This window comes from Salvelinus fontinalis, chromosome 20 (genome assembly GCF_029448725.1).
Source record: "Salvelinus fontinalis isolate EN_2023a chromosome 20, ASM2944872v1, whole genome shotgun sequence".
Taxonomy (NCBI): Eukaryota; Metazoa; Chordata; class Actinopteri; order Salmoniformes; family Salmonidae; genus Salvelinus; species Salvelinus fontinalis.
Window position 1 is genome coordinate 16,422,680 of NC_074684.1, and position 27,385 is coordinate 16,450,064.

Below are 27,385 nucleotides of genomic sequence, written 5' to 3' on the forward strand. Positions count from 1 at the left end.
TTCAACTCTCAAGTCGGAGATGAGGGGTATTCATAGTCCAAACAGCACATAACTTCAGAGGCTAGAAAGTCAACACAAACACAAGGACTCATTTGTTTTCACTTACTGGGAATTACATCACATTTAAAGAGGCTGAATTACATGGGGAGAGTAGACATCTCGTGACATGGCAGGGAAGGGTGAAAAGGCTCCATACACAGCACTAAGGATTTGTAGTTTATTGTACCAGCTCCTGTATGTTTCACAAGACTAGTCGATTGAGGAAGTGAAATGTTCTTTTGTATTCCCCTTTTTGGACATGTTTGCATAAATATGACCTGTCATCTCTAAAGTCTCCAATACCTAACTACCGTTGTGTCCATGATCCCATGCCTGGGATTCTAGCTGAGCTAGGCCAGTGTGTGTGAAATATGGAGGACAGGAGTCCTCTTGGAAGAGCACTTGAGGGAGGAACTTGACTTCAGATGAAAGTTACTTGCCTCTGATAATTACTCAGTACCCAAGCGGGCCCTGGGCAATGGGTAATTATCAGAGGCCTGTACATTCTGGAATGCTTGACCCCTCTTCATGTATGCCTGGGAACACTTCCCCCTGAACAGGGAGGCCTATAGCTAACCGCTACTTAGCCCACATTGTTCTTAGAATAACTAGCATCAGAGAGCCTAGGGAAATTACCCACCTGCTCTGCTCTTCCCAGATAATGATTACATTAACCACAAATATCATTAGTGCTTAGCTCCCAAGTGAGGTGTTATCAAGCCATAGGTATTCGACCCTCAGACAAAATCAAGCTCATGGTAATTTAGAAAAAACCTAATCCAATGAAATGATGGTTATGGTTTGGGGAGGTTGAGGGAGGCACATTCTTGTGTACACTTTCCCCCAGAGCAACATGAACAGATTCCTCCCGCATCTGGAAACAATATTTATTAATTCAGCAGGACTGAGTGAACTCGGCCAGATCTTTTCATGCACCCTGCGACATCTAGAAAATATATGTGATCCCAGCAAAATGCCTGAAGCCTCCTGTAGTTATCACTGTTCACTTTCTCCAAGAGGTATTTTAGGCATTTTGCCATTTGTTAAACCCCTGCTATGCATTCAAATGTAAGGATTTATCATTGCCCTTACAAAAAAAACATGTCACGTAAAAAAACGGCATTTAACATGTGAAAATCACTTTTATGTGGAATTGCAAGTTCACATTGCCACGGCCGTCAACAGAAGTGGACCAAGGTGCAGCGTGGTGAGCGTGCAACTTCCTTTTATTAGGAATGACGCCGACAAAAACAATAAACAATACAAAAACGACCGTGAAGATAAAGAGTTATAGTGCCACAAACAAAGTTAACTTCCCACACTGAAAGGAGGGAAAAGGGCTACCTAAGTATGGTTCCCAATCAGAGACAACGATAGACAGCTGTCCCTGATTGAGAACCATACCCGGCCAAAACATAGAAATACAAAATCATAGAAAACAAAAGCATAGAATGCCCACACCAAATCATACCCTGACCAAACCAAATAGAGACATAAAAAGGCTCTCTAAGGTCAGGGCGTGACAGTAAGGTGCGGACTCCGGCCACAAAACCTGAACCTATAGGGGAGGGTCTAGGTGGGCATCTATCCGCGGTGGCGGCTCAGGTGCGGGACACAGACCCCGCTCCACCACTGGCTCACCCTACTTTGGTGGCACCTCTGGTGCGGGGACCCTCATCGCCGACCCCGGACTGGGGACCCTCGTTGCGGGCCCCGGACTGGGCACCCTCGTTGCGGGCCCAGGACTGGGGACCGTCGCTGGAGGCTCCGGACTGGAGACCGTCGCTGGAGGCTCCGGACTGGGGACCGTCGCTGGAGGCTCCGGACTGGAGACCGTCGCTGGAGGCTCCGGACTGGAGACCGTCGCTGGAGGCTCCGGACTGGAGACCGTCGCTGGAGGCTCCGGACTGGGGACCGTCGCTGGAGGCTCCGGAATGGGGACCGTCGCTGGAGGCTCCGGACTGGAGACCGTCGCTGGAGGCTCCGGACTGGAGACCGTCGCTGGAGGCTCCGGACTGGGGACCGTCGCTGGAGGCTCCGGACTGGGGACCGTCGCTGGAGGCTCCGGACTGGGGACCGTCGCTGGAGGCTCCGGACTGGGGACCGTCGCTGGAGGTTCCGGACTGGGGACCGTCGCTGGAGGCTCCGGACTGGGGACCGTCGCTGGAGGCTCCATATTATGCAAGCATGTTCACGTGTTTGCTACGGTATTTTTTGTTAATGAAGCAGGCACTTTGTTGTAAAGCAAAGCATGCTTATTTTATAGACAAATACACATCACACTGGTTTCCTTTCATTGTGTTCATGTTCTCCTGTTGATCTCAAACCACCAGGAGCCTGGAACCCTGTGGGCACCCCAACCCAGACACCGTCCTGCTCAGACGGCTGCCGGCTGGGGAAAGACACACTGCTGTTACAAGCCAACACCAATGGGGACTTTCACTTAAGAGTCACCTCTGACTTTCCATTACTGTGTTTTAGGTCTGTTTACATCTGTTGTGGTGATTCCTGGACACTTGACATTATTTGGTTTGGCAACAGAGTGCTTTGTGATGATTCTGTCACCTCAAAAGAAACCCACGCACCCCACAGACTTCTTACTCAGCATGTGGTGGTCATGTGTAAGCATTGTTGTCATCAGTGACCTGCTGCTTCTGTCTGGCTTGCATCATCTTGCTGTGTGCCAGTGGACACATTTCGGCCGATCAGGTCTGATCAGAAGCAGTGAGTAAAGAGTGAGTATGTATGTGGTGATGTCACTGAGGGGGAAAAAACAGACAGCCTGTGTTACTACCCTGGACAGATGTTATTATGACATCTTTGAGACGTCACAACGTGGAGAAATCACTTCCTTTTTATAATTATAAAAATCATTCACACAATTATAATCGTCATCAGAGTTTGGCAAGTAAAGCAATACTTATTCTCCCACTTGCTCACTACAGCATAAGTCACAATGTTCTCTCCAACTCCACTGGGAATCTTGTAGTTTTATGTCACACAAGACCAGTGGAGGCTGCTGAGGGGAGGACGGCTCATAGTAATGGCTGGAATGGAGTAAATGGAATGGTATCAACCAATGGAAACCACATGTTTGATACCATTCCACTGACTCCATTCCAGCCATTATTATGAGCCTTCCTCCCTTCAGCAGCTTCCACTTCAAGACTCATAGTAAGATGACGACAGTAATGACAAGAAGTTTGTAGTCCAACTGTGGCCAAATTACTCAGCTGACAGACCAATCCATGGTTACAAGGTATTGATATTTCAACGTTTACACTTAGAGATCTACAACCTCTCACATTTGGTCCAAAACCATGACATTTTCTTCGGCATTACCTGGCATTCTTTTCTGTATTTACGAGAAGGTACATTGGGTTGGTCAGTGATTCAGTATTCCTTTGGGCACCAGGAGGAAAATGTGATTAGGTACAGTATAATATGCTTGGTGTGCCTTAGACTTACATGTAAAGTTTGTGAAAGAAGAGAATTTCAGATCATTCAAGTGCACAATATGTTGGACTCCACAATTATCCTGTCTTGACGACTGTCTTGACGACTTGACCACTGATTTAACAACTGATTTAAATGACATCAAACCCCATTAAAACCTTAAAACAATTATTTTCGCAAAGTTCTTGTTAATTTAGCTCTGATTTGAGCTTTCCAATATTGTGAGTGGGGGAAATGGCCATCTTGGCCTGACAAACATATTTTCAATTCCAATGTCCTTTGGTTGTTGTGATTGGCAATGACAAGCCAAACCCATGGAAACATTTGCACAGGTCATGGAAATGTTTGCACAGGTCTGAACATATTCCATCACATCCTCAAGCATCCCTATGCCAAGTTATTGTTTCCTTGTACATGGAATCCAACCTGCATAGGGACTGCTGAACTCCATAAATATACCTTATAAATATGTATTTTTGCACTTCTGTCATTTTTTACAGATATTTTGCAGCAGCTGACAGGATGATTGAGTCCTTAAACAAAACGTTGACCATTGTTACCGTGTCCCCATCAGGACACCCTTTATGTGTCATATCTTTAAACTGTATTGACAGAATGTAACACTTAGATTTCCAGGTGTTCAAATGTCATAGGTTTATTTTTAAAAACTGAACAGAAGTATCAAATCACCTAACAGTCACCTGCTAGTCTTCCCGTCTGTTGATTTATTGGAAGAAGAAAAAACGACTGGAAGAACAGAGGAAAGTGACTTGGCACAAAATTGTCTCCATATAAAAGTTTCAAAATACCCCAGTCTTGGAAATGATTCCAAACAGTCTGGGCGTGTATCTGAGCTTAATTCATCCCTGTGTTTCATCTTGTGACTAAGAAATCAGTAAGGAGACGGTGGAGACCAATAACAGAATATTTCCTAATACCGTGTTGGAAGCAACAACATGGCAGTATCAGCCAAATTCTCATCTAAACTCATTTTAAACAGAAGGGTTGAAAGCTGCTCTCCGCTCCAGTTAATTTATTTGTTAAATGTAAGACTTCATTCAGATCAGCAGCCTAATGTTCCTTGTAAATCTTAAGACTTTTTAACTACATCTTCAATGGAGCGATTATGGTTGAATTCAGGTTGCCATTGCTTCCATGATGCCTCCTTTAGAATGTGAGAACAACCCATAAATGGATGAGTATATTCAACTGTAGCACACAACATTTGCTCTGACTTCTATGTAAATGCCACTAGAGCGCTTAACGTATGCCCCACAAACTATAACAACCAATGGGTGATTATAAACCATGGCCTGTGGTGTTAAGGTCATAACACAACTCCAGCTACCCCTTACTTACTGCACTCCTCAGTGAGTTTCTGACATTCTATGTGTGTTTCTTTGGATATATTACTACACAGTACATTCACATATGAAGTCTTACATGTAATGATGCATTGGGGATGTAACAGAACATTCAGTACAGAAATATTAGGATGACATTAGGAACAGCTGCAGACATTACTCAGGTCACACACGCACCCATTAGTGTTGACATCATGTTCTTCTAGAGAAGAGTGAGAGAGAGTCTTTGTGCACGAGAGAGAAGGTAGAATGAGCTCTTGCAAACATTCATGAGAAGTTCCATCCACTACATATTTTTTCAATTTTGAAACAGGAAGTTCCTTTCTTTCTTTCTCAGGGCTGTTGCCAACTTCACCACCAGTCAGAATCTGTTGTATCGCAGCAGCCCAGGCAGCCTTTCTGATGTCACTCTGTCTCTGTGTTTGCTTCACTGATTTGTTTCATTTTATGTGAGGTTTACCATGGAAATAGCAATGATGAGTCATCTGTTCTAAAAGCACAGCCAATGACATGGTGTACCTACACTAGAGCCAGGAGTTGGTACTGACTATGAGACCTGTGCAGGAAAAACTCTGTCCCTAGTCCCTAAAAATGATAGTTTTCACATGAAATGACTATGCTCATTGAACACTGTAATTTAAAGTAAGTGCTTCAATCCCCACAATAACACATTGTTGCACTCTTGCTGTGAAATCCAAATTTAAAGTTTGCCCTAGTTTAAAGGGCAATTGACCCTTGGCTAAGCCCCGTCCCCCTTGGTTACTGTTGCAACCTAGGACAGCATTTTCCATGAAGCCCAATTCCCCATTCAACCACAAATCAAATCAAATCAAATGTATTTATATAGCCCTTCTTACATCAGCTGATATCTCAAAGTGCTGTACAGAAACCCAGCCTAAAACCCCAAACAGCAAGCAATGCAGGTGTAGAAGCCCGGTGGCTAGGAAAAACTCCCTAGAAAGGCCAAAACCTAGGAAGAAACCTAGAGAGGAACCAGGCTATGAGGGGTGGCCAGTCCTCTTCTGGCTGTGCCGGGTGGAGATTATAACAGGACATGGCCAAGATGTTCAAATGTTCATAAATGATCAGCATGGTCAAATAATAATAATCACAGTAGTTGTCGAGGGTGCAGCAAGTCAGCACCTCAGGAGTAAATGTCAGTTGGCTTTTCATAGCCGATCATTAAGAGTATCTCTACCGCTCCTGCGGTCTCTAGAGAGTTGAAAACAGCAGGTCTGGGACAGGTAGCACGTCCGGTGAACAGGTCAGGGTTTCATAGCCGCAGGTAGAACAGTTGAAACTGGAGCAGCAGCACGGCCAGGTGGACTGGGGACAGCAAGGAGTCATCCTGCCAGGTAGTCCTGAGGCATGGTCCTAGGGCTCAGGTCCTCCGAGAGAGAGAAAGAAAGAGAGAATTAGAGAGAGCATACTTAAATTCACACAGGACACCAGATAAGATAGGAGAAGTACTCCAGATATAACAAACTGACCCTAGCCCCCTGACACATAAACTACTGCAGCATAAATACTGGAGGCTGAGACAGAGGGGTCAGGAGACACTGTGGCTCCATCGGATGATACCCCCGGACAGGGCCAAACAGGAAGGATATAACCCCATCCACTTTGCCAAAGCACAGCCCCCACACCACTAGAGGGATAACTTCAACCACCAACTTACCATCCTGAGACAAGGCCAAGTATAGCCCACAAAGATCTCCGCCGCGGCACAACCCAAGGGGGGGCGCCAACCCAGACAGGAAGACCACGTCAGTGACTCAACCCACTCAAGTGACGCACCCCTCCAACCACACAATGAAATTAAACACAATTACTCCTGGTGCACTGTTCAATTGTTTATCCATTTAAACATAGATTTTTTAAAGAAAACTCTGTTTTTATCATAGCCCTCATTAGCTTTTCTGCGATTTAAACGTGAGCTTGTCTGAGGTGTTGGAATTGACGGCAGTTGCTATCCATTGGAGTGCTGTGATTGCTTGCCCAAAATTCTGGGGTGGGGTTTAGCGAAAGGTCAATTGAGGCTTTGCTCAAATATATGTGCAGCTAAGTCAGATGCATCTGTGTAACCAGGCCAGATATATTTGATACAATTTAAATAAGTAGTTTAGAAGAAGAAAAAAGATAGTTTGGTCATCAGATGCTCTTGCCTTGTTGAGCTTGACATATTGGTAGTCATGATAAACAACTATAATTCCTTTCAGATTACCAGAGTCTATAATCAACGTGACCATCAATTCATTTCAGCTCATTTTCATAACCAAAAATGACCTTTTGGCTTTTGGAGCCCCTCCAGACCATGGTGAATTATGAGAGTGGAGCTGTTGATATTCAAGTAATAGATGTCTCTTCTATTGTTTTCCCAGAACTTCTCCACAGTAGTCGCTGGTTTACCACGCCAGTGTTCTGCAGGCCGTGCGTGTTCTACAGAAGCTGGCATTTTCTCAACAGGGCCAGCTGCTTTCTTTGGGAATCCTCCATTATCTGTGTCCTGAGTCTTTGTTGAGACTTTTACGAAACATCAAGCCTCGAAAAGAGCGAGGAATTTACCTTTGCATTCCTATTAAATTACGCCATGTGATGACACTTCACAATTTACAGAGGTTTTGTAAGTTTGTGCATTTGGTTCCACAGGTAACCTGCAAGGAAAAAAATCCATAATGCAAGGATAAATCTCTATATACTGTAAGGAAAGAGAGGAGTATCTCAGGGTTAAAAGGTGGCCTTTCCCAAATGTCACTGACTGGCACAGAGTGGTACCAGATGTACATGTTACTATATGTAGGCCAGGCCTATGTAGTGAAGTTCTCCCACATACATATCTTAAAGAGTACGACATATGTCAAGGAGGGTCCTAAACACCCAGACTCATTGAATGATTAATTGTAGCTACCTTAGTTACTCTCTCTTTATCTAATAGACAGGCTAACCTAGAGGGATGTAGAAAGAAATTGTTTCTGAATTCCATCAAAACATACAATCAAAATGAGATATTTATTAGGAAAATGAGTCTCTTGACATTATTGAAATTGGCAGACAACGAGTGGGCTAGAAGGGGTTTCAAATCCGGTCAGTTTGTTGAACTTTTCTGTTATGTAATGTGACAGTTTTACTACACACTGGGGAAAGTCTGTCTCTTTCTCACCAATTTGTTTATCTGCTCATTTGAAACACACATCACATTGCCCAGAAGGTCATGACAGGCATGGTCAAAATGTAAATGTATTCAACATATTTAATAAACACCTAAAACCTCCACCAATTGTTATTGGTCCATTATTATTAAGTGTCCAGATGTTGGACAAATCCTCAGTATTTGTACATTACACGTAGATGAAGCTACTGCTTCCGTAGCTTTGTAAACAAATAACAAACTTTTATTTTGTTTAGCTGTTACCAAGGAGAGTACTTATTAACATGTTTCGTCACCTCCATAAGATGATCTGTTTGCCTCAAGGACTGCTGCTCTCAGTCCCCAAATTTGAATGTTTCTTTAATACACGTTAGCCACACTGCCCATATCCGCTGGCTTTCAAACATTCCTCTCCCTCTAGGACTCACAAGACTGGGTAGCAGTTCAATACCGCTGTCTCACAGCTGTAGTAGTTTTAGTGCATCAAAGAACAAGGCCCTTCTTGACAACAACAAGCCTACATGCAGAGAGGGGGAGCAACTTCAAACCAGATGTGGGATGGCAGGTAGCCTAGTGGTTAGAGCGTTGCGCCATTAACCGAAAGGTTGCTGGATTGAATCCCTGAGCTGACAAGGTAAAAATCTGTAATTCTGCCACTGAACAAGGCAGTTAACCCACTGTTCCCCGGTAGGCTGTCATTGTAGATAAGAATTTGTTCTTAACTGACTTGCCTAGTTAAATACAAGTTAAATTAAATGTCTCTCTCTCTGGCTCTAAAGAGCCAATAAGCTGAACTCTCTGACTCTCAAAGTGTCCTCATGTTTAGGACCAGAGTAAACTTTGTTAAGGATAATTGACTGGATCAAAACAAGCCTGTGACTCAAACAAACTGTTAGGTTGACTCTTGTCATAATCAAAGCCAGTTTAAAGGGCACTGTTTTCCTGACCTTCCAATACAGTCATGAGGAGGGGAGTACAACTGAAGATGGTTGCAAAATCTGTCAAAGGCTTTTATCTTATTTAGAGTGGCAATAACATCTGCTGTTCAAATAAAGTAGAAACAGAATGTTAGTAGTTAGATTGATTTGAGATAGAAGGAAGGAAAGACAGAATAGTTTAGTTTATTAGGATCCCCATGACAAAGTATAGAACAGTAATAGAAAAGAACAACATAAGATATTACATTAAATAAAATAAATAGGAAAGATAGGAAAGACACCAAGAGACAACAAAAATACTCTTAACACTATTTATATATACTGAGTGTACAAAACACTATATAACACAACTATAGTGTGTATGGTCCAAGGTGATTTTTTCCCCCAATGAACGGAGGACTTGAGGGATTTGGAAAACGTATTGAAAGGTTCAGGGTTACGGCACATCCATATAATTTGATCCCCATAAGATATAACAATGGTCTTCTGTGGAAACACTGTGGTTGAATTGGAGGCCACTCCTTTCCACCCCATTTTGCATCAAACAGTGAGACTTGGTTTGAGTAACCTGAATAGGTTGGCTGACTTCCCCTTGCAAAATAAACATGTTTTTGCATAATATCCAATCTGTGACTGAAATGTCATGCAGTAGAAAGTCTGTATAGTATAAGGCCCTTGAAATAAACTGGAAAACATTAATAATTTCTGTTGTACACATAATGAGAATGACTTGCCCTCTACTCACGATTCAGTTGCTCTCTGACGATATTAAAGTGGAATCCCCACGTAAACACACACGCACGCACACCCCCCTTTCCCCATTCTCAATTTCCTGGCTCGAGTGATAGTTCAAGTGTTAGAGGGGTGGGTCTGCATAACTCTGTGTTCCAACTCCAGCGTGCTCAGCTCGCATCTGCTTTCAATTACGCCTCACCAGCTCATGTCATGATGCCGCCATTCTCTGTTTGGCTTGGTGCTACACTGCGGCCCAGTTCCCTCCTCCTCTTTTTTCTATGCAGACACATAACAGTGGTTAGCTTGCTTAGAGACATTGCTGAGTAGAAACAGCTGCTTAAGTCCAAAGAGAATTTCACATTGTAGAATACTGTTGTGGTATTGTGCATGATGAGGTAATCACCATTACCATAAGGCCCTGTGGAATTTTTTTTATATATATTTTTTTTTAATTTTTACAATTGAATGATTATTCTACGAATACTAGCCTATGTAACAATACTGTTGTTATTGTAGTAATTACATTGTTACTGAAAACTTTAAGAGCAATTGAATGTAAAGTGTTGTAAAATATCAAGTGTCAATCAAAATAAATGTAATAGTATGTCAAATGTTTGTTGATTATAACAACTTTGTCAGTGCTGTGTTTACTACAATTAGCAGTTTACAGATGTTACTGCAATGTTAAACCCAGGCAGTTTTAGACTAGGCAGAAAAAACTGCTTTAGAAACATTGTATTTGTACACTAGTGTTTGCCTGTAATGTCCTTGGCTCTCCAAACAATTATCCCATTAAAATAAAACCAGAAATGAATTATTTGTTTGGGGGAAAAAGATTCAGTAAAATGTTATAAATGCTGGCAGTGGCATGTGTTCCGTACTTTAATGTTTCCAATCACTGCCTCTGAATTGTTTATAGGAATAAGGAAGCAAATCTTTAATTTATTAGCAATACCTACAGTATAATGCATTGGGTGTAGTCATAAGAATGCTTGTGTGGCTTAAAGCAGTCTTGAAGTGAGAAAGCATGAGAACTACTAGTAGAGAGAAGATCATGTACTGATTGCACAAAACATTAGGAACACCTTCCTAATATTTCCCCTACGAAAAGTCTCAATTCATCGGGGCATGGACTCTACAAGGCATCGAAAGCATTCTGCAGGGATGCTGGCTCATGTTGACTCCATTGATCCCCAATTGAATGAAGTTAGCTGGGATTTTGTGTGGTGGATCATTCTTGATACACACAGGAAACTATTGAGCGTAAAAAAAAAACAGCAGCGTTGCAGTTCTTGACACAATCAAACCGGTGCACCTGGCACCTACTACCATAACCCGTTCAAAAGCACTTAAATCTTTCGTCTTGCCCATTCACCCTCTGAATGGCACACATACACAATCCATGCCTCAACTGTGTCAAGGCTTAAAACTCCTTCTTTAACCTGTCTCCTCCCCTTCATCTACACTGATTAAAGTGGATTTAACAAGTGACATCAATAAGGGATCATAACTTTCGATTAACCTTGTCAGTCTATGTCATGGAAAGAGCAGGTGTTCCTAATGTTTTGTACAGTCAGTGTATATATCAGTCATACTCAGCAGGCGAACCACGGTCCGGATCTGGACCCAGAATGGGGTCAATTCAAAAACAGAAATCTACTATGTTGAGAGCTGCCATAGTAGAATGCACAATGTGCAATTTCGAAAGTTGGTAGTGCATAGGCAGTTTCCCTCTTATTATGTCATTCACTGACAGACGTTGGACTTAGAGAGCTATTTACACTGCTCAAAAAAATAAAGGGAACACTTAAACAACACAATGTAACTCCAAGTCAATCACACTTCTGTGAAATCAAACTGTCCACTTAGGAAGCAACACTGATTGACAATAAATTTCACATGCTGTTGTGCAAATGGAATAGACAAAAGGTGGAAATTATAGGCAATTAGCAAGACACCCCCAATAAAGGAGTGATTCTGCAGGTGGTGACCACAGACCACTTCTCAGTTCCTATGCTTCCTGGCTGATGTTTTGGTCACTTTTGAATGCTGGCGGTGCTCTCACTCTAGTGGTAGCATGAGACGGAGTCTACAACCCACACAAGTGGCTCAGGTAGTGCAGCTCATCCAGGATGGCACATCAATGCGAGCTGTGGCAAGAAGGTTTGCTGTGTCTGTCAGCGTAGTGTCCAGAGCATGGAGGCGCTACCAGGAGACAGGCCAGTACATCAGGAGACGTGGAGGAGGCCGTAGGAGGGCAACAACCCAGCAGCAGGACCGCTACCTCCGCCTTTGAGCAGGAGGAGCACTGCCAGAGCCCTGCAAAATGACCTCCAGCAGGCCACAAATGACTAATTTAGCTATCTAAAAAAAAAATTGCTGACATGGGCTAATTGAATGACTGACAGTGACTGACACCATGAAGAAAACTGCTGATACACAATCAAATTTCGAAATTGCTCCTTGTTTATTCTACTATTCTGTCAACAGTATGCTGAGACCCCCAGCAAGGGGGATTGATCCTGGGGCCTACAAAAGGGGGAGCCGCCAATAGCCCAACCCTGGTCTAGCTACTGTATTTTCTGTCTGCTGTCGCCATCTAGAGGTGAAAGTGATTAACATGTTTTCACTAGTGACTCATTACTTAGTAACTTATGACTCAGCAACATGTTTTAGGCTTGAGTCTGACCTGGAAAGTTGGCTATACTGACGAGGGTTGGTGCCACTGGTGGGTTTGACCATGCTGATTAGGGTATGGGTGGGGGAAACAGACAGATGACAGCAGTGCCGGGTGGGGTGTTAACATATCCACGCCAGATCTGCTTTCTGTTATGGAATCCAAAACAAACTCCATGTAAATGTGTGAGTGATTATCATCAAATGAATATGGGTGTTTCTCTGTCCTCTGGAATATCATCCAACTGTAGACAGAATTTCACACCCGTCTGGTCAATTAATACCCTATGTAATCACTAGTGTGGAAGACTACAAGTGTACATGTGTACCGAGACTAGTTAAATGTTTGATTGAATAGTTACAGGAGGCTTAGTTTGATGAGGAGCATTTATCTTCTGGAAAATTTAGGCACAGCTATATCATTCATTCAGCACTGCAGCATCCATCACACTCAGACACACCCACAAACTGACACAGTGAATGGAGATGGTAAATAGCTGTGTTAAAAACAACTTTGTTTTCATTGTGTAACTCTCTAACAAGTATGTTTAGGCAACTAACTACTGTTATCAACAGCCCCTAACACATACACCCCATGTGGGTATTGGGCACTTCTCATTCATACCAGCTGGGTAGCTTTAACCAGTTCAGCCTGACCGAAGAGGCCCTTATTGCCAAGCCTGGACCAAAGCCTGGAAAAATGTAATCTAATGTAGACTGGAATCTCATTCTTCATTGAATTCATATAACACCGAATAGCATAAATCATACCATGACTTGCTGATACTAAAACTTCCTTTACTCTCAACATATCTCCTCCAAAGTAATGGATGCTATGGTGTAGGATTACATAAGCATCGGTAGGACACTTATTCGTTGACGAAGAAGCCAGTCTGTTCCTGTTGGCTGAATAGTACACGTCAGCACTCAATTTTGTAGGTTACTTGTACGCTATACGGCATATATGCCACGTTCAAATACTAATGGTAATTACGAAATTCAGACATCTCCGACTTGCTAATAGGTTGTAGTTATACACGTGCCGCGTTTAACCAGTTAGAAAGTCGGATATTTTTGAGTTTTCTAGTTCCCGACTATCCCTTGAACGCGGCAATAGTTCTAAAACACCCTTACTTCCTGATAGCGGTTTACTGACACATGACACTCTGTTGGTAAGTCGACTCAACTACTGTAAATGAACTTCCTGAATGGAAACAAAGCTAATATGTCTGACAATACATTATTTCATTATCTTGTTACTTTTCTCAGGTGATACCACCGAACGCTAAACTTCTAAACTGCAATAGCAACAGATTATATCAACCGAACTGACAGATATTTGTGGCAGCAAAAGGAGTCATCATCAATACACTTAATTTTTTTCGCGTGCCAGTTTGTAACGTTCTGCGGAAACCGCTGTCTCTGGGCTCTGGGTTCCATCGAAAGTTACAATGTTGCAACTGCAAGTAAGATGAAACACACGATGTGGACGCTTTCAATAGTCAGGTGATTCAAGTCATTGTTATTGTATTCAAAGTTTGCCTTTACCGTTTCGAAAATGAGGTTACGATTCTTTAAAAAGAACCTGCTCATTCTCATGGGTGTTTCTTTAATTATTGCCACTGTCATGATCATAACACGTGTATTAATTTATGATGAAGTCACAGGTGTTGTTGCTCAGGAAAACATGTTGTCTGATGACATGGCGAAGTTTCAGTATGGTTCTGTTCCTGAATTGATGAAGTCGGTTTACAATGCCAATTATCACCAATACGTTCAGAATGTGGACACGTATCCTGGGGAGCCTAAACTGGTCCTGGTTGTTCAGGTTCACAACAGACCAGACTACCTCAAAATACTCATTAAGTCATTGGAAAATGCAGCTGAGGTCCACAACTTTTTGCTGATTTTCAGCCATGACTATTTTTCAGAGGAAAACAATGACATAGTGCAAGGGATAACTTTCTGCAAGGTTTTACAAATATACTTCCCCTACAGCACACAGCTCTATCCTAGTGAGTTTCCTGGGCAGGATCCACGGGACTGTCCACGAGACATATCCAAGGACGATGCTTTAAAAACAGGATGCCTCAACGCTGAGCATCCAGATTCGTATGGCCACTATAGGGAAGCCTCCATCACACAGACCAAACACCACTGGTGGTGGAAACTTCACTTTTTGTGGGAGCGAGTGCAGGTTCTTCATGGTTACAGTGGCTTTGCAGTTTTCCTCGAGGAGGACAACTACATCTTGCCCGACCTCTACCACCTTTACAAAGAGATGGTTGGATACAGGAAGATCAGCTGCCCTGACTGTGACATGCTGGCGCTAGGCAACCACAACAGCCTGGCAGAGTTTGATAAGCTCAGCAACAAGGTGCAGACTGCCGGGTGGATGTCTACTAAGCACAACATTGGCATGGGCATCTCCAGAGAGGTGTATTACAAACTGATGGGTTGCAATGATGACTTCTGCACCTATGATGACTACAACTGGGACTGGACCCTCCAGCACCTGTCAGGTACTTGCATCTCCAAGCCACTCAAAGTGCTGGTGGCCCAGGGATCCAGGGTTCTCCATACTGGGAACTGTGGGCTGCACCAGAACAAGGAGGCCTGTCGCCCTGAGCTGGCCCTACAGAAAGCACAGGAGTCTCTTAAGCTTGCCAAAGTCTCCCTCTTCCCTCAGTCCCTGGCCCTAACAAACGCAGAGTCAATGGAGCACAAGGCTCACATGAAAAACGGCGGATGGGGTGATATCCGTGACCATGTTCTTTGTAATAACTATGCTAAACGTCTATGAACTAAGGGCTTCTCACTTTCATCTTTTTGATGTACTGAGGGTTGAGGAATTAAGTGCCATTCATACATTGAGTTCCAAAGACCGCAGTGTGTTTTACTTGTGGTTTTAATGAGGTCTTCCAAGGGTTAGTGAAACTTTGATTTGGAATGTTTTGGTGTGTATGCAGCAGTGTGATTTATAGCTTGGTTGTTATTACCAAAAGTACCATGATTGCCAAATATATTTCTTTCTTTTTTTAAACAGATTATGCAAGCCTATTCTTATGGACTGTAACATCATTTGCTTTATATTTTCTAAAAATGAAGACCACATTTTTGTTGAAGTAAACTGACTGTGTTAGACTTCATGAAAACAACATAATGTTTCAACGCCAGCAGCTAATTATTATGGTACACATAAATGACTTCATATTGAAAACTAAACTAAATCAGTGATACATCCTTGGTTTCGACTACATGTTAGATCATTGCCATTTGTACACATCCTTCAGAACAATTAAGAGAGTTGAGCCATTTTCCCATTTAATGTGACGCTTGTCCAACTTCAGGATCTCTTACCCATTCACACAAAATCTAGAATATAATATTTTTCCTTCAATTTATGTGGTGCATACGGTACAAATAGAAAAATAACAGCAACAGTCATTGTTCGGTATGTAATGAACAAACCTATAGGTTATTGTACAATAAAGTGACAATCTTGAAATTACTTAGTTTTATATATTTGTCAATAAACCAATGTTCACTTTGTATCTAACAATTGGTTTTACTAGTGAAATACTTACTGTACATAGCTTACAGTATGTCATTTGTTTGACATGTGTGGGTACAATAAAACATGTTTTACATGGGAACAACAGGAATTTACTGATATTGGTGTGTGTTTTTTATTTTATTGTGATGGTTATGATTTCTTATCATTATGACCTTACAATGACGACCGACCTATTCTTGCTAGAGCAAAAGAGTGATGGGTCCACACTCAAAAAAACTTACTTAATAAAAAATTTAAAATATATATACAGTGGGGAGAACAAGTATTTGATACACTGCCGATTTTGCAGGTTTTCCTACTTACAAAGCATGTAGAGGTCTGTAACTTATCATAGGTACACTTCAACTGTGAGAGACGGAATCTAAAACAAAAATCCAGAAAATCACATTGTATGATTTTTAAGTAATTAATTTCTCTCACAGTTGAAGTGTACCTATGATAAAAAATTACAAACCTCTACATGCTTTGTAAGTAGGAAAACCTGCAAAATCGGCAGTGTATCAAATACTTGTTCTCCCCACTGTATGTGTTTGAACCAACCAAACATCTGGCAGAGCGCAATCCCCTTTTGATTACAATGGCTTACGAAAGTATTCACCCACCTTGGCATTTTTCCTATGTTGTTGCCTTACAAACTGGAATTAAAATAAGATTTTTTGGGGGGGGTTTGTACCATTTGATTGACACAACATGCCTACCACTTTAAAGATGCAAAATATATATTTTTGTGAAACAAACAAGAAATAAGACAAAAAAAACAGAACTTGAGCGTGCATAACTATTCACCCCCCAAAGGCAATACATTGTAGAGCCACCTTCTGCAACAATTACAGCTGCAAGTCTCTTGGGGTATGTCTCTATAAGCTTGGTAAATCTAGCCACTGGGATTTTTGCCTATTTTTCAAGGCAAAACTTCTCCAGCTCCTTCAAGTTGGATGGGTTCCGCTGGTGTACAGAGATCTTTAAGTCATACCACAGATTCTCAATTGGATTGAGGTCTGGGCTTTGACTAGGCCATTCCAATACATTTAAATGTTTCCCCTTAAACCACTCGAGTGTTGCTTTAGCAGTATGCTGGAAGGTGGACCTCTGTCCCTGTCTCAAATCTCTGGAGGACTGAAACAGGTTCCCCTCAATAATTTCCCTGTATTCCTTCAATTCTGACCAGTTTCCCAGTCCCTGCCGATGGAAAAACATCCCCACAGCATGATGCTGCCACCACCATGGTGGTGTTCTCGAGATGAGAACGCCACCACCATGGTGGTGTTCTCGAGATGAGAGGTGTTGGGTTTGCACCAGACATAGCGTTTTCCTTGATGGCCAAAAAGCAACATTTTAGTCTCATCTGACCAGAGTACCTTCTTCCATATGTTTGGGGAGTCTCCCACATGCCTTTTGGGGAACACCACATTTTTTTCTTTAAGCAATGGCTTTTTTTTGGTCACTCTTCCGTAAAGCCAAGCTCTGTGGAGTGTACGGCTTAAAGTGGTCCTATGTACAGATACTCCAATCTCTGCTGTGGAGCTTTGCAGCTCCTTCAAGGTTATCTTTGGTCTCTTTGTTACCTCTGGTTAATGCCCTCCTTGCTTTGTCAGTGAGTTTTGGTGGGCGGCCCTCTCTTGCAGGTTTGTTGTGGTGCTATATTCTTTCTATTTTTTAATAATAGATTTAATGGTGCTCCGTGGGATGTTCAAAGTTTAGGATATTTTTTTATAACCCAACCCTGATCTGTACTTCTCCACAACTTTGTCCCTGACCTGTATTGGGAGCTCCTTGGTCTTCATGGTGCCGCTTGCTTGGTGGTGTTGCAGACTCTGGGGCCTTTCAGAACAGGTGTATATATACTGAGATCATGTGACAGATCATGTGACACTTAGATTGGACACAGGTAGACTTTATTTAACTAATTATGTGACTTCTGAAGGTAATTGGTTGCACCAGATCTTATTTAGGGGCTTCATAGCAAAGGGGGTGAATACATATGCATGCACCACTTTTCTTTTTCTTTTCTTTTTTTGAAACAAGTAATTTTTTACATTTCACTTCACCAATTTAGACTATTTTTTTTGTGTATGTCCATTACATGAAATCCAAATTAAAATCAATTTAAATGACAGTTTGTAATGCAACAAAATAGGGAAAACACCAAGGGAGATGAATACATTTGCATGGCACTGTAGCTATTTTAAGTTTGAGCAAATATTTCCATGGGCTTCCATGATCTTCCTCTATTGGCAAACATTATTTTCACATAATTTGCCTAAAAGGGAAATATTTGTATTTCTCTCTCCTATGCCTGTGAATATGACAATGTACCTGTGTTTTTGAAAATCAGATGACATCATTGGATCTGTGGTTAAAAAGAGGTGAAAATTTAACCTGCGGTGCTCTGATGAGTTTCCCTTCAGTGGTGGAAATTTACCACGGATGCAGTTACTTTTTTTCTTATTTTTTTAATCAGTGCCTTGTAGAGATGCCCCTTTCTGCTTCTTATATCATGTGTAGTTATATCATGCAATATATTATATGAATGCTGAATGCAAATTAATGCTAAATGTCATGAATGGTTGCGCCCCCACTTTTTTATTATAAAGCACAATTTCTCTGAGATTTTTCATTTTACCACGGTTTCTTGTTGGGTGGCTGATCCACATTCCTTTTGGGAAATTGCTTTATGAAATTATGTTCAGACAACAAGCTTGTAGGCTACTATAGTTCTGTTATAGGTATTATAGCTGTCTATTTGCTTTCTCATCTCATCATTTAATGTTTAACAATATGGGGAAATAAAAGATGGCATTGTCAATCAGTGATACCATTCTTCAGAACCCATGGTTTGTAAATGGCTTGGTTTGAATAACATGTCTAGATGTGAGCAAATTACTTTATGCCCAAAACGCTTCCATATTTGGTACAGTCTATACTTTTGACTGGTTTATGATCAATTTTAACATTTTAACTTCGATTGATTAACATTACAGCTAGAGCAGAAAAACGGATCCTAGACCTGTCGTAAGAAGCAACGTTGGTCACATGACTCAATACGCTCTTTCCACTGGTCAAGAACCATTCTGTGCCTTTATTTCCGGAAGTGTATCTTCAGATTGTCAGAGTTCCCAGATCCAAGGTTCGTAAACATCACTTTCACAATATTGTACAAACTAGCTTAATGATTCATCATGAAAAATATCTGCATTTTGTGGTTTTAGATTTTCGATATTTTTAGTCCATTAGGCAAATGGCAAGCTAGACGCCAATTTGTTTACATAAGCTAGCTAGCTAGCTAACGTTGGTTGGAGTTGCTGTTGTCACATTTGTATAGATGTTACGTAACAAGCCACTTATTAATATTCATGTCTATTTATTTTTGGTAACATTATCTAGTAACATTATACGAACAATGTGGTGTGTAATGTGTTTACAATAGCTACGTCGTCTTGCAATATGCTAACCCGACTAGCCTATATGGAAACTAACGTTAGCTAGCTACCTACGCTTAGCTATTGTAGCTAGCTAACTATTTGTGTGTCATCAAGGCACAGCCAGCAGTTATGATACGTTTACTGTCGTAGCATAAGTATTTTATTTGTAGCTAATCAGGCCGTTATATGTCCAATTTATTTATGTATTAAATTGTTAATTAATGTCCCTGTGCCTAATCTAGCAGACATCCAGCTTTTACCATCCAAGCCACAGAATGACTCATTGGTTCCACCGAAACCCATTGAAAGCAACTGCACCTGTCTCCTTCAACTTCTATGGAGTTGCTGGAAGCCCATCAGCAAACAAGATATGCAAGTATGTAGACTTGGCAATTGATATCCATTCTTAGTATGGCAATTGAAAACAAGTTTGCTTACATGTATATATTCCTCATCAGTGACTTGAGAACAACAAGAGCAAGACTCTTGGAGATGTTCACAGATACCACCTGCAATCCTGAAATCATGAAAAATGGCACTGATGCTTATTTCTCCCTCTTACAAGGTGAATTTGCTGTTTTGTTTGTGCATTTTTCTCCTCTCTTTAGCTGGGCTCACTGTTTTGTAGTGTTTTTGTGTGGTCTTTTAGCTACACTCAGCTCATCATGCTTAACTATTTTCCTCTCGTTGTTATTAACAATTAGTTGGCGGTCTTTTGATTGACATGACACAGGATTCATTGCACCTCTGGATGGCACCACACAAGAGAACAAGCTTCGGTTCATGCAGAACTTCAAGTGGACTGACACTTTGCAAGGAAACACCCCAAGGTAAAGGCTTCTAGCCCATAGGTGGTTTTACAGAGGTGGTTGGTTACCTCCATCTGCCACAGTCAGGTCTCCAGTCAACACATACATTTTAGTTACAATAGGCTTGTCTTGTTTTTTTTGCATTTCCTGCTGATCCTGTTTTATAAATGTGACGAGTGGCTCGATTCGGTCTTATGAAGCAAAATGTGAAATGTTTTTTACATTGGTTTAAAAGTAAAGACTCAGGGCTAGACAATGGTATATCAAACTCCACAGTTGAGTAACAATGGGAAAGTAATTATGCTTTGAAAGTTGGCTCTTGAATGGTATGGTACACCTACTTGTTAGCAATTTATGTCATTCTTCAATAACACAAACTCCAAGCAAATCAGAGGGAGGAAAATAGGTTTATTCAAAGAGGACAAATCATACGGGGAGGTAGATGGTCATTCTCCCCTGTCCTCACTGGTTCTCTCCAGTGATTCTCTTTCCAGAACAAAGGGACACCATGTAGTTTTATAACCCAGCCCTAGCCTGTGGTTGACCAACTAGAATTCCTTCCATTAAAACTAGCCAATGGCCAAATAACAAGTATCCTATTTCAGAAGATGTCTCTTGATCAATAATTCCCTATTACAGAAAAAACACTATTTCCCTTAATCGTTATTACTCTATTGACTTCTCGTCCTTTTGACCTCTCGTCCTCTCTCTCTGCATTCTGTATTTATCTTTGACATATTCTTACATACTGGAGAGCTCTTGTCTACACCCATTCAGCATATTTCACACCTTAAGTTAGCCAGTTAAAATAATGATCATATAGGTGACAGCGTCTTAACTTTAGCTAATTCGTATTAATTATTACAGGAAAATAAACTCACAAGATCATTATTTACAAGTCAATGGTTAGAATTTTAGAACGTTATATCCTCCTTTGTCTTTGGTGCAGGTCGTGTTGTTTTTCAAATTAAGGTCTCTGGTAAACACACACTATATCAAATAAAATCAGTGTATTTGTCACATGCATAGGATACAGAAGGTGTACACGGTACAGTGGAATGGTTACTTGCATAGTGGAGTCTTTTGTTTAGACATCTAGCTAGCCTAACAATGAGCCATATCAAATTGATTTTATTGGTCACATACACATGGTTAGCAGATGTTAATGCGAGTGTAGCGAAATGCTCGTGCTTCTAGTTCCGACCGTGCAGTAATAGATTTCCTGGGGTAACAGTGTAAGAAATAATACATTAAAAAAAAAAATAATACTTCATAGTTTCCTAAGAACGCAAAGCGAAGCGGCCATCTCTGTCGGCGCCAGATGTACTTGAACCATAATCCCAACTCATAATGTTAATACCCTGCATGGATCTGCTGGTAGCTAAACTAACCAACTAGGTTCAATGTTAGCTAGCTAGCTAACATTAGGCTATGACTAGCAAGGAAAATGGCTCTGAGATACAACTAATATTAATACACAGCCAGCTAGATTATCTTAACCATATACATGGATGAATGCTTCTCCCTCTCTGTCATTGATGCCATGGTTGCCCTTATTTTGGAGATGTAATCTGGAGACAACTGTTTTATACAACAGCCTTCTGTGTTCTCTTTTCGACTCCCTCCGCATTTTTGCAATCAAACGGCAGAATTCTCCATCTCCTTAGTTATCATACTCTGCTTCCACCGGACATTCCACTGATTTCAAAACTTGGTCCTCCAGGAAGTGGAGAGCATTAGCTAGCAACACTTTCACAGTTTTGCGTGATGTCTTTCGAAAAAGCTATGTTAGAAAGGATTACCTACACATACCAAGCAGCTCATGTTATAGACAGAAACGTGGTACATGTCAGCATGTCCAGCCCAGCCATTATCTCAGCCAATCATGTCTAGCGGGAAGATTCCTGTTTTTTTCCCCCGTGGCTAAACCAACTAGGCTTGTAATTTAACAATTGTATTCATATTTACAGATGGCATACAAGTTTGTTATTAAGACACATAAAAGTTCACATGTTCCAGAAGGCATTTCTGTCAAACACATTTTGATAGAAAATGTATGTTTACATTCAAATGCCTCTCCTGTGAAGTGACGCGCGACATACGCCTTGTTTCCTGAAACAAGTCACACGTGTTATTACATCATTACTCAGGTTCAACATTTGCATAGTTCTCTCACTGCAAACAGATGTCTCCTTTCATTATGGAAATACAGTCTCTCTCCAATATTATTATTGTTATTAACATCCTGTCCCATTGCCTCTTTACAGTGCCCAACAAGATGCTATTTTTGACCTGATCTCCATGGCCTACAATGTTGCAATTTGGCACACCAAGTTTGCCTCAAGACTTGCAGGAAAGGAAAAGTAAGTGTTTATTTTCTGCATTTCTAATTTACTATCTTACAATGCATCTGATTATGCAAATTAGGTCATTTATGACTTTGATGTCAATTCACACTCATTCTATTTACATATCAATATTGTAAAGGGTACACATTGACATTGTACATTTCTTCCCTTTTCAGTGTAACAGAGGTAGATGCAAAAGATGTCCACAGGAGCCTGAAATTTGCTGCTGGGATTTTCAAACACCTCAAGGTGATATTATTATTATAATAATACTATTATTATAATAATACATTTTATTTTAAGCACTATTCAAGACACCCAAAGTCACTTTACATAGAGATAATCAGCAAGTTAAAAAGTACACTCTGATAAACCTAACAAATATGGTTCCTATATTACCCACTTTACATTAACCTCAACACATGGTGAATAAATTACAGTATCATCAACTTGGACACAGGTCACTGGTTGTTGGTGCATGGTTGTGTTTAGCAGCAGACTCATTCTCCTCTCTGGTCTCTCCTCTGTAGGAGGTCCACATCCCCCGCCTCATCAGCCCAGCAGAGAAGGGCCGGGACCTGGAACCCAGAGTCATCGACACCTACATTGTCCAGTGCCAAGCAGAGGCACAGGAAGGTAGCTACACTGGACCCAGTCAACTGTTCTGCATTATGCTTAGGGTCAGGAGCTGACAATGTGACTTGGCCAGGAAAACTTCTGGGGCCTTAGGGCAAACTCATGTTCCCATGTATTAGTCAAATAAAATTTTATTTGTCACATACACATGGTTAGCAGATGTTAATGCGAGTGTAGCGAAATGCTTGTGCTTCTAGTTCTGACCATGCAGTAATATCTAACAAGTAATCTAACCTAACAATTAGTGTGTATGTGAGAGAGGGAGAATAGCCTACTTATGAAAGTGTTTGCAATGAATATGATATTAGCAATTATTAACACATTTATTTTCTGTTTGCAGTGACGATTGCCAGAGCGATTGAGCTCAAGCATAACGCCACTCTCATTGCAGCCTTGGCCTTCGAGACTGCAAACTTCTACCAGAAAGCTGGTAAGTATTTAGGTCTGTCCTGTCACTTCATTACAAAAATGCAACACAGTCAAGATCTTAAATTGTGTTGGAATGTCTGGATCTAACCATTGTTGGTCCTCCTGATCACTCAAATGAATGTTATCCCCTCTGTTTTCCCAGACGGCACACTGAACACCCTGGAGCCAGAGTGCAGCAGTAAGTGGAGGAAGTACCTCCAGCTGAAACAGCACTTCTACATGTCCTATGTAAGTCATTGTGCAGTTCTAGACCGTTGAGAAAGTCTTTGTTTTGTTTTTGACTGTTCTGTAAATTTCATCGTATCGAACTGGTAATTACAGTCTTGTCTCATCGCTGCAACTCCCGTACGGAAGAGGCGAAGGTAGAGAGCCGTGCGTCCTCCGAAACCCAACCAAGCTGCACTGCTTCTTGACACAATGCTCACTTAACCCGGAAGCCAGCCGCACCAATGTGTCGGAGGAAACACCATACACCTGGCGACTGTGTCAGCGTGCACTGCGCCCAGTCTGCCACAGGAGTCGCTAGTGCGCAATGGGACAAGGACATCCCTGCCGGCCAAACCCTCCCGAACCAGCACGACGTTAGGCCAATTGTGCGATGTCCATGGGTCTCCCGGTCCCGGTCTGCGACAGAGCCTGGACTCGAACCAGGAATCTCTAATGGCACAGCTAGCACTGCCTTAGATCACTGCGCCACTCGGGAGGCGAAATGTGTTTCTAATGATGCTTATGCCCTTCATTTGTCACTTTTTCAGGCATACTGCTACCACGGACAGACTCTCCTCTCTAGTGACAAGTGTGGGGAGTCAATAAGATCTCTCCAAGAGGCAGAAAAATGTTGGTATTTCTGTTCTAGAGATGATACATCATGTTTTGCCTTTTTGAAGCACTTAACAGGTGTCTCTTCATCTTAAGAAGTGTAAATATTTACAGGTCTTGTTTACTGTGTTTAGGCTACTCCAGAGCCGAGACTCTGTGCAAAGAGTACCGTCAGACCAAAGGGCCGGGTAGCACGGCCAAGCCCTCTGAGCAACTCTTCTTCACCAAGCTGGGTGGCTTGATCAAAAATACCCTGCAGAAGTGCGAGAGAGAAAACGGATTCATGTGAGACCAACACACACAGTGCGAGACACACACACCTCCCGAAGAATATTGATTTGTTTAGAGTAAATAACATTAAGCAATTGTAGCATTTATACACAAATGTTTCATTTCTCCAGATACTTCCACAAGGTCCCAGCCGAGGCGCCCCAGCTGGAGCTGAAGGCCAGCTATGGCCTTGCCGAGCCAATCTCCTTTGAGTTCCCAGCGCTCAGCGAGCAATGCACCCCTGAAGTCTACGCCACCTTTGACCTCACCAAGGGGGCCAAAGACGAGAAGGTAATGCTGCTCAGCCATTTGGTACTGAAACATAACTTGATTACTATAGTTTTTGTGCTTTGATTTTGTTTTGAAGGTATGTCTTCACATATTTTGTCTTGTTACTGATAATAATCATATAAAGACACTGATAGGGTTTTGTTTATTTGCTTGGCTGGGACAAAAGGTTTCACATTTTCCCCCCTCACTATTTTGATTGCAGGCCAAACCAAAACGGGAAGAAGAGGTTATTAAGCCAATGAAGGAACCAGATTTGAAGCCTCAGAAAGATACAGGCTGCGTCATCTCTTAAATAACAGGAAGACACTACTCCCATACTGTACACAGGCTTAAATTCCACCTAACAGAGATATGGAGTCCCATTTCCTTTCCATGAAAAGTCCTTGTTGTTTCTTTGAATTATGGTAAAAATGTTTTACATTATGCTGATATGCAGTGCTACCAAGCCAGACTATTCAGTCATTGAGTATAAAATGGCCTCTGAGAAAAGGTTATTGGTGATGGGGGGGATAACATAATAGATATGGGAGTAGAAATGTTAATCAACAAGGAACAGAAGAAAAGCATGGATTTATTCATGCATTGGCTTGTTTTATCTGTAGTGTTTTACGGTCAGTGATTTACGGTAGCATCTGTTGTACTTCATTTTATACGTAGCTGTTTTCACATTTTTTTGGGACCAAATATTAATGGGTCAGACTTACAGCTGAATTGTTCTCTCACTAGTGCTGTTGGGGATTTTGTTAAACGCCCCTGTCATATTGGATCTTTATTTGTTGCTCATTTAAGAAACTGACAAATCATATAGTAAGAACTTAACACTCCATGATGAATATCTAATCATTTGAGCAAATCGTATGTTTTCATTTATTTTCTTTTTCTGTCTCTGAGATTCTCTAATTGAATCAGTTTTCTTGTAACTGAAAGGACACTCCTGTACATACTATCATATTATTCCTACTCTCAAGACTCTCCATTGCTGGGTAGGGCCTGTATTTATTATAGTAACCATTGTGAAATATTCCCCTCTTTTTATTAGAGATTTGAGGACAAGGCAGGGGTTGTCTTGGGTCATATGAACCATAGCAAGGCCAACTGTTCAGCAGGAACATGGAACAACATCTGGGAAGCACTCAGGAGAGCGCAATGTGCTGAATGTTGCAGATAATAAATTTAATTTATAAAGCTGATATGAGCATGTCTGAACGTTCCATAACATTGTACCCTACGGATCTTCCTGTGATCTCAGAAAACTGTTTTAAATAACCCAGGCTAGTGGCCATGGTTGCTGTTAAGACCGATTGATGAGCGCAGGAACAATAGAATAATTGTTAATGAAATTCAAATATGTCAATCATAACCTGCTCAAACCATTTCAGTGAAGGTTTGTTGTACTTTGGCACATGGTTTTACACTATGTACGGAAATCTATCAAATTCATTTACTAATTTATATTTTATCTGTAAATGACTGATGTACTCCATATGTATGCATTACTGTAGCTTTCAGAGTACTGATTCGCCATCATTTCCTAACCGTTTTTTAGAACTAATGACAACTAGCCTCTATTGAGGTAGTACGATAGGGGGAGAAGTAACCACTAGTATAGTATACTAATTTGCCAATCAAGGAAGACAATTTGGCATTCTTTCTGTGTAACCTCAGAGCCCATTTGAATGGCATTACATTTCAAATCGTATTAGTCACACCGATGTCAGAACTCAGTGTAGATGTACTGTATCCAGCTCTAAATTAGAATGAAAATAACACAGACTATATATTATCTTTACAAGCCCTTTTTATTCTTGGAACAATGGATTTTCACATTCAAGGACCAATTGTATTTATTTTAATGAACACATGTCATTTGCTGTATCATAATGTATACACCAGTCTAACATTACTCTTCTTCGAATGGTGTCCTTTGTTGAAAATGTGTTTCAAATGGAAATAAAAACATCAAGAAACCTGAATTACTATTTTATGTTAAGTTCAAACACTACATTTCCTGGTGTGTGTTGTAGTTAGGGTTGCAGAATTTCAGGAACTTTCAAAATCCCTGGTTTTCCGGAAATCGCAGCCGTAGAAAGACATCACATCATCGGCCTCCCGGGTGGAGCAGTGGTCTAGGGCACTGCATCGCAGTGCTAGTTGCGCCACCAGAGTCTCTGGGTTCGCGCCCAGGCTCTGTCGCAGCCGGCCGCAACCGGGATGTCTGTGGGGCGACGCACAATTGGCATAGCGTCGTCCGGGTTAGGGAGGGTTTGGCCGGTAGGGATATCCTTGTCTTAGTATGTAAAATGTAATAAAATGTATGCACTCTACTGTAAGTCGCTCTGGATAAGAGCGTCTGTTAAATGACTAAAATGTAAATGTAAATCATTGTATGTCCCATTATGGTGTATGTGAGAGCATGGGCAGTGCCATT

At 41.4% G+C, this 27,385-nt stretch overlaps 2 protein-coding genes and 1 long non-coding RNA gene across 4 annotated transcripts; 2 read left to right on the forward strand and 1 right to left on the reverse strand.

Annotated features, from left to right (window-relative positions):
* Positions 1-4,134: 4,134 nt before the first annotated feature.
* LOC129817410 (uncharacterized) lies at positions 4,135-9,911 on the reverse strand. The gene is made up of 2 exons (XR_008753703.1): positions 9,691-9,911; positions 4,135-6,247 (listed from the first exon to the last, which is right to left on the reverse strand). It is a non-coding gene; the product is annotated as an uncharacterized LOC129817410 (long non-coding RNA).
* Positions 9,912-13,440: 3,529 nt separating this feature from the next.
* Positions 13,441-16,025, forward strand: LOC129817403 (alpha-1,6-mannosyl-glycoprotein 2-beta-N-acetylglucosaminyltransferase-like). Its single transcript, XM_055872598.1, has 2 exons — positions 13,441-13,528; positions 13,626-16,025. Exon 2 carries the CDS (start codon positions 13,915-13,917, stop codon positions 15,157-15,159), a length of 1,245 nt encoding a protein of 414 aa, XP_055728573.1. The 5' UTR covers positions 13,441-13,528; positions 13,626-13,914; the 3' UTR covers positions 15,160-16,025.
* Positions 16,026-18,951: 2,926 nt separating this feature from the next.
* LOC129817404 (BRO1 domain-containing protein BROX) lies at positions 18,952-26,930 on the forward strand. Of its 2 annotated transcripts, none has more exons than XM_055872599.1 (13): positions 18,952-19,060; positions 19,598-19,731; positions 19,814-19,920; positions 20,089-20,185; positions 22,432-22,527; positions 22,689-22,761; positions 23,043-23,148; positions 23,489-23,578; positions 23,720-23,805; positions 24,333-24,414; positions 24,531-24,681; positions 24,798-24,957; positions 25,160-26,930. In XM_055872599.1, the coding sequence occupies exons 2-13, from the start codon at positions 19,631-19,633 to the stop codon at positions 25,247-25,249; spliced, it is 1,239 nt and encodes a 412-aa protein (XP_055728574.1). In that variant the 5' UTR covers positions 18,952-19,060; positions 19,598-19,630; the 3' UTR covers positions 25,250-26,930. The 2 variants fall into 2 exon arrangements, with proteins under 2 accessions (XP_055728574.1, XP_055728575.1); XM_055872600.1 differs by having other exon boundaries at positions 18,957-19,060; positions 19,601-19,731.
* The last annotated feature ends 455 nt before the right edge of the window (positions 26,931-27,385 follow it).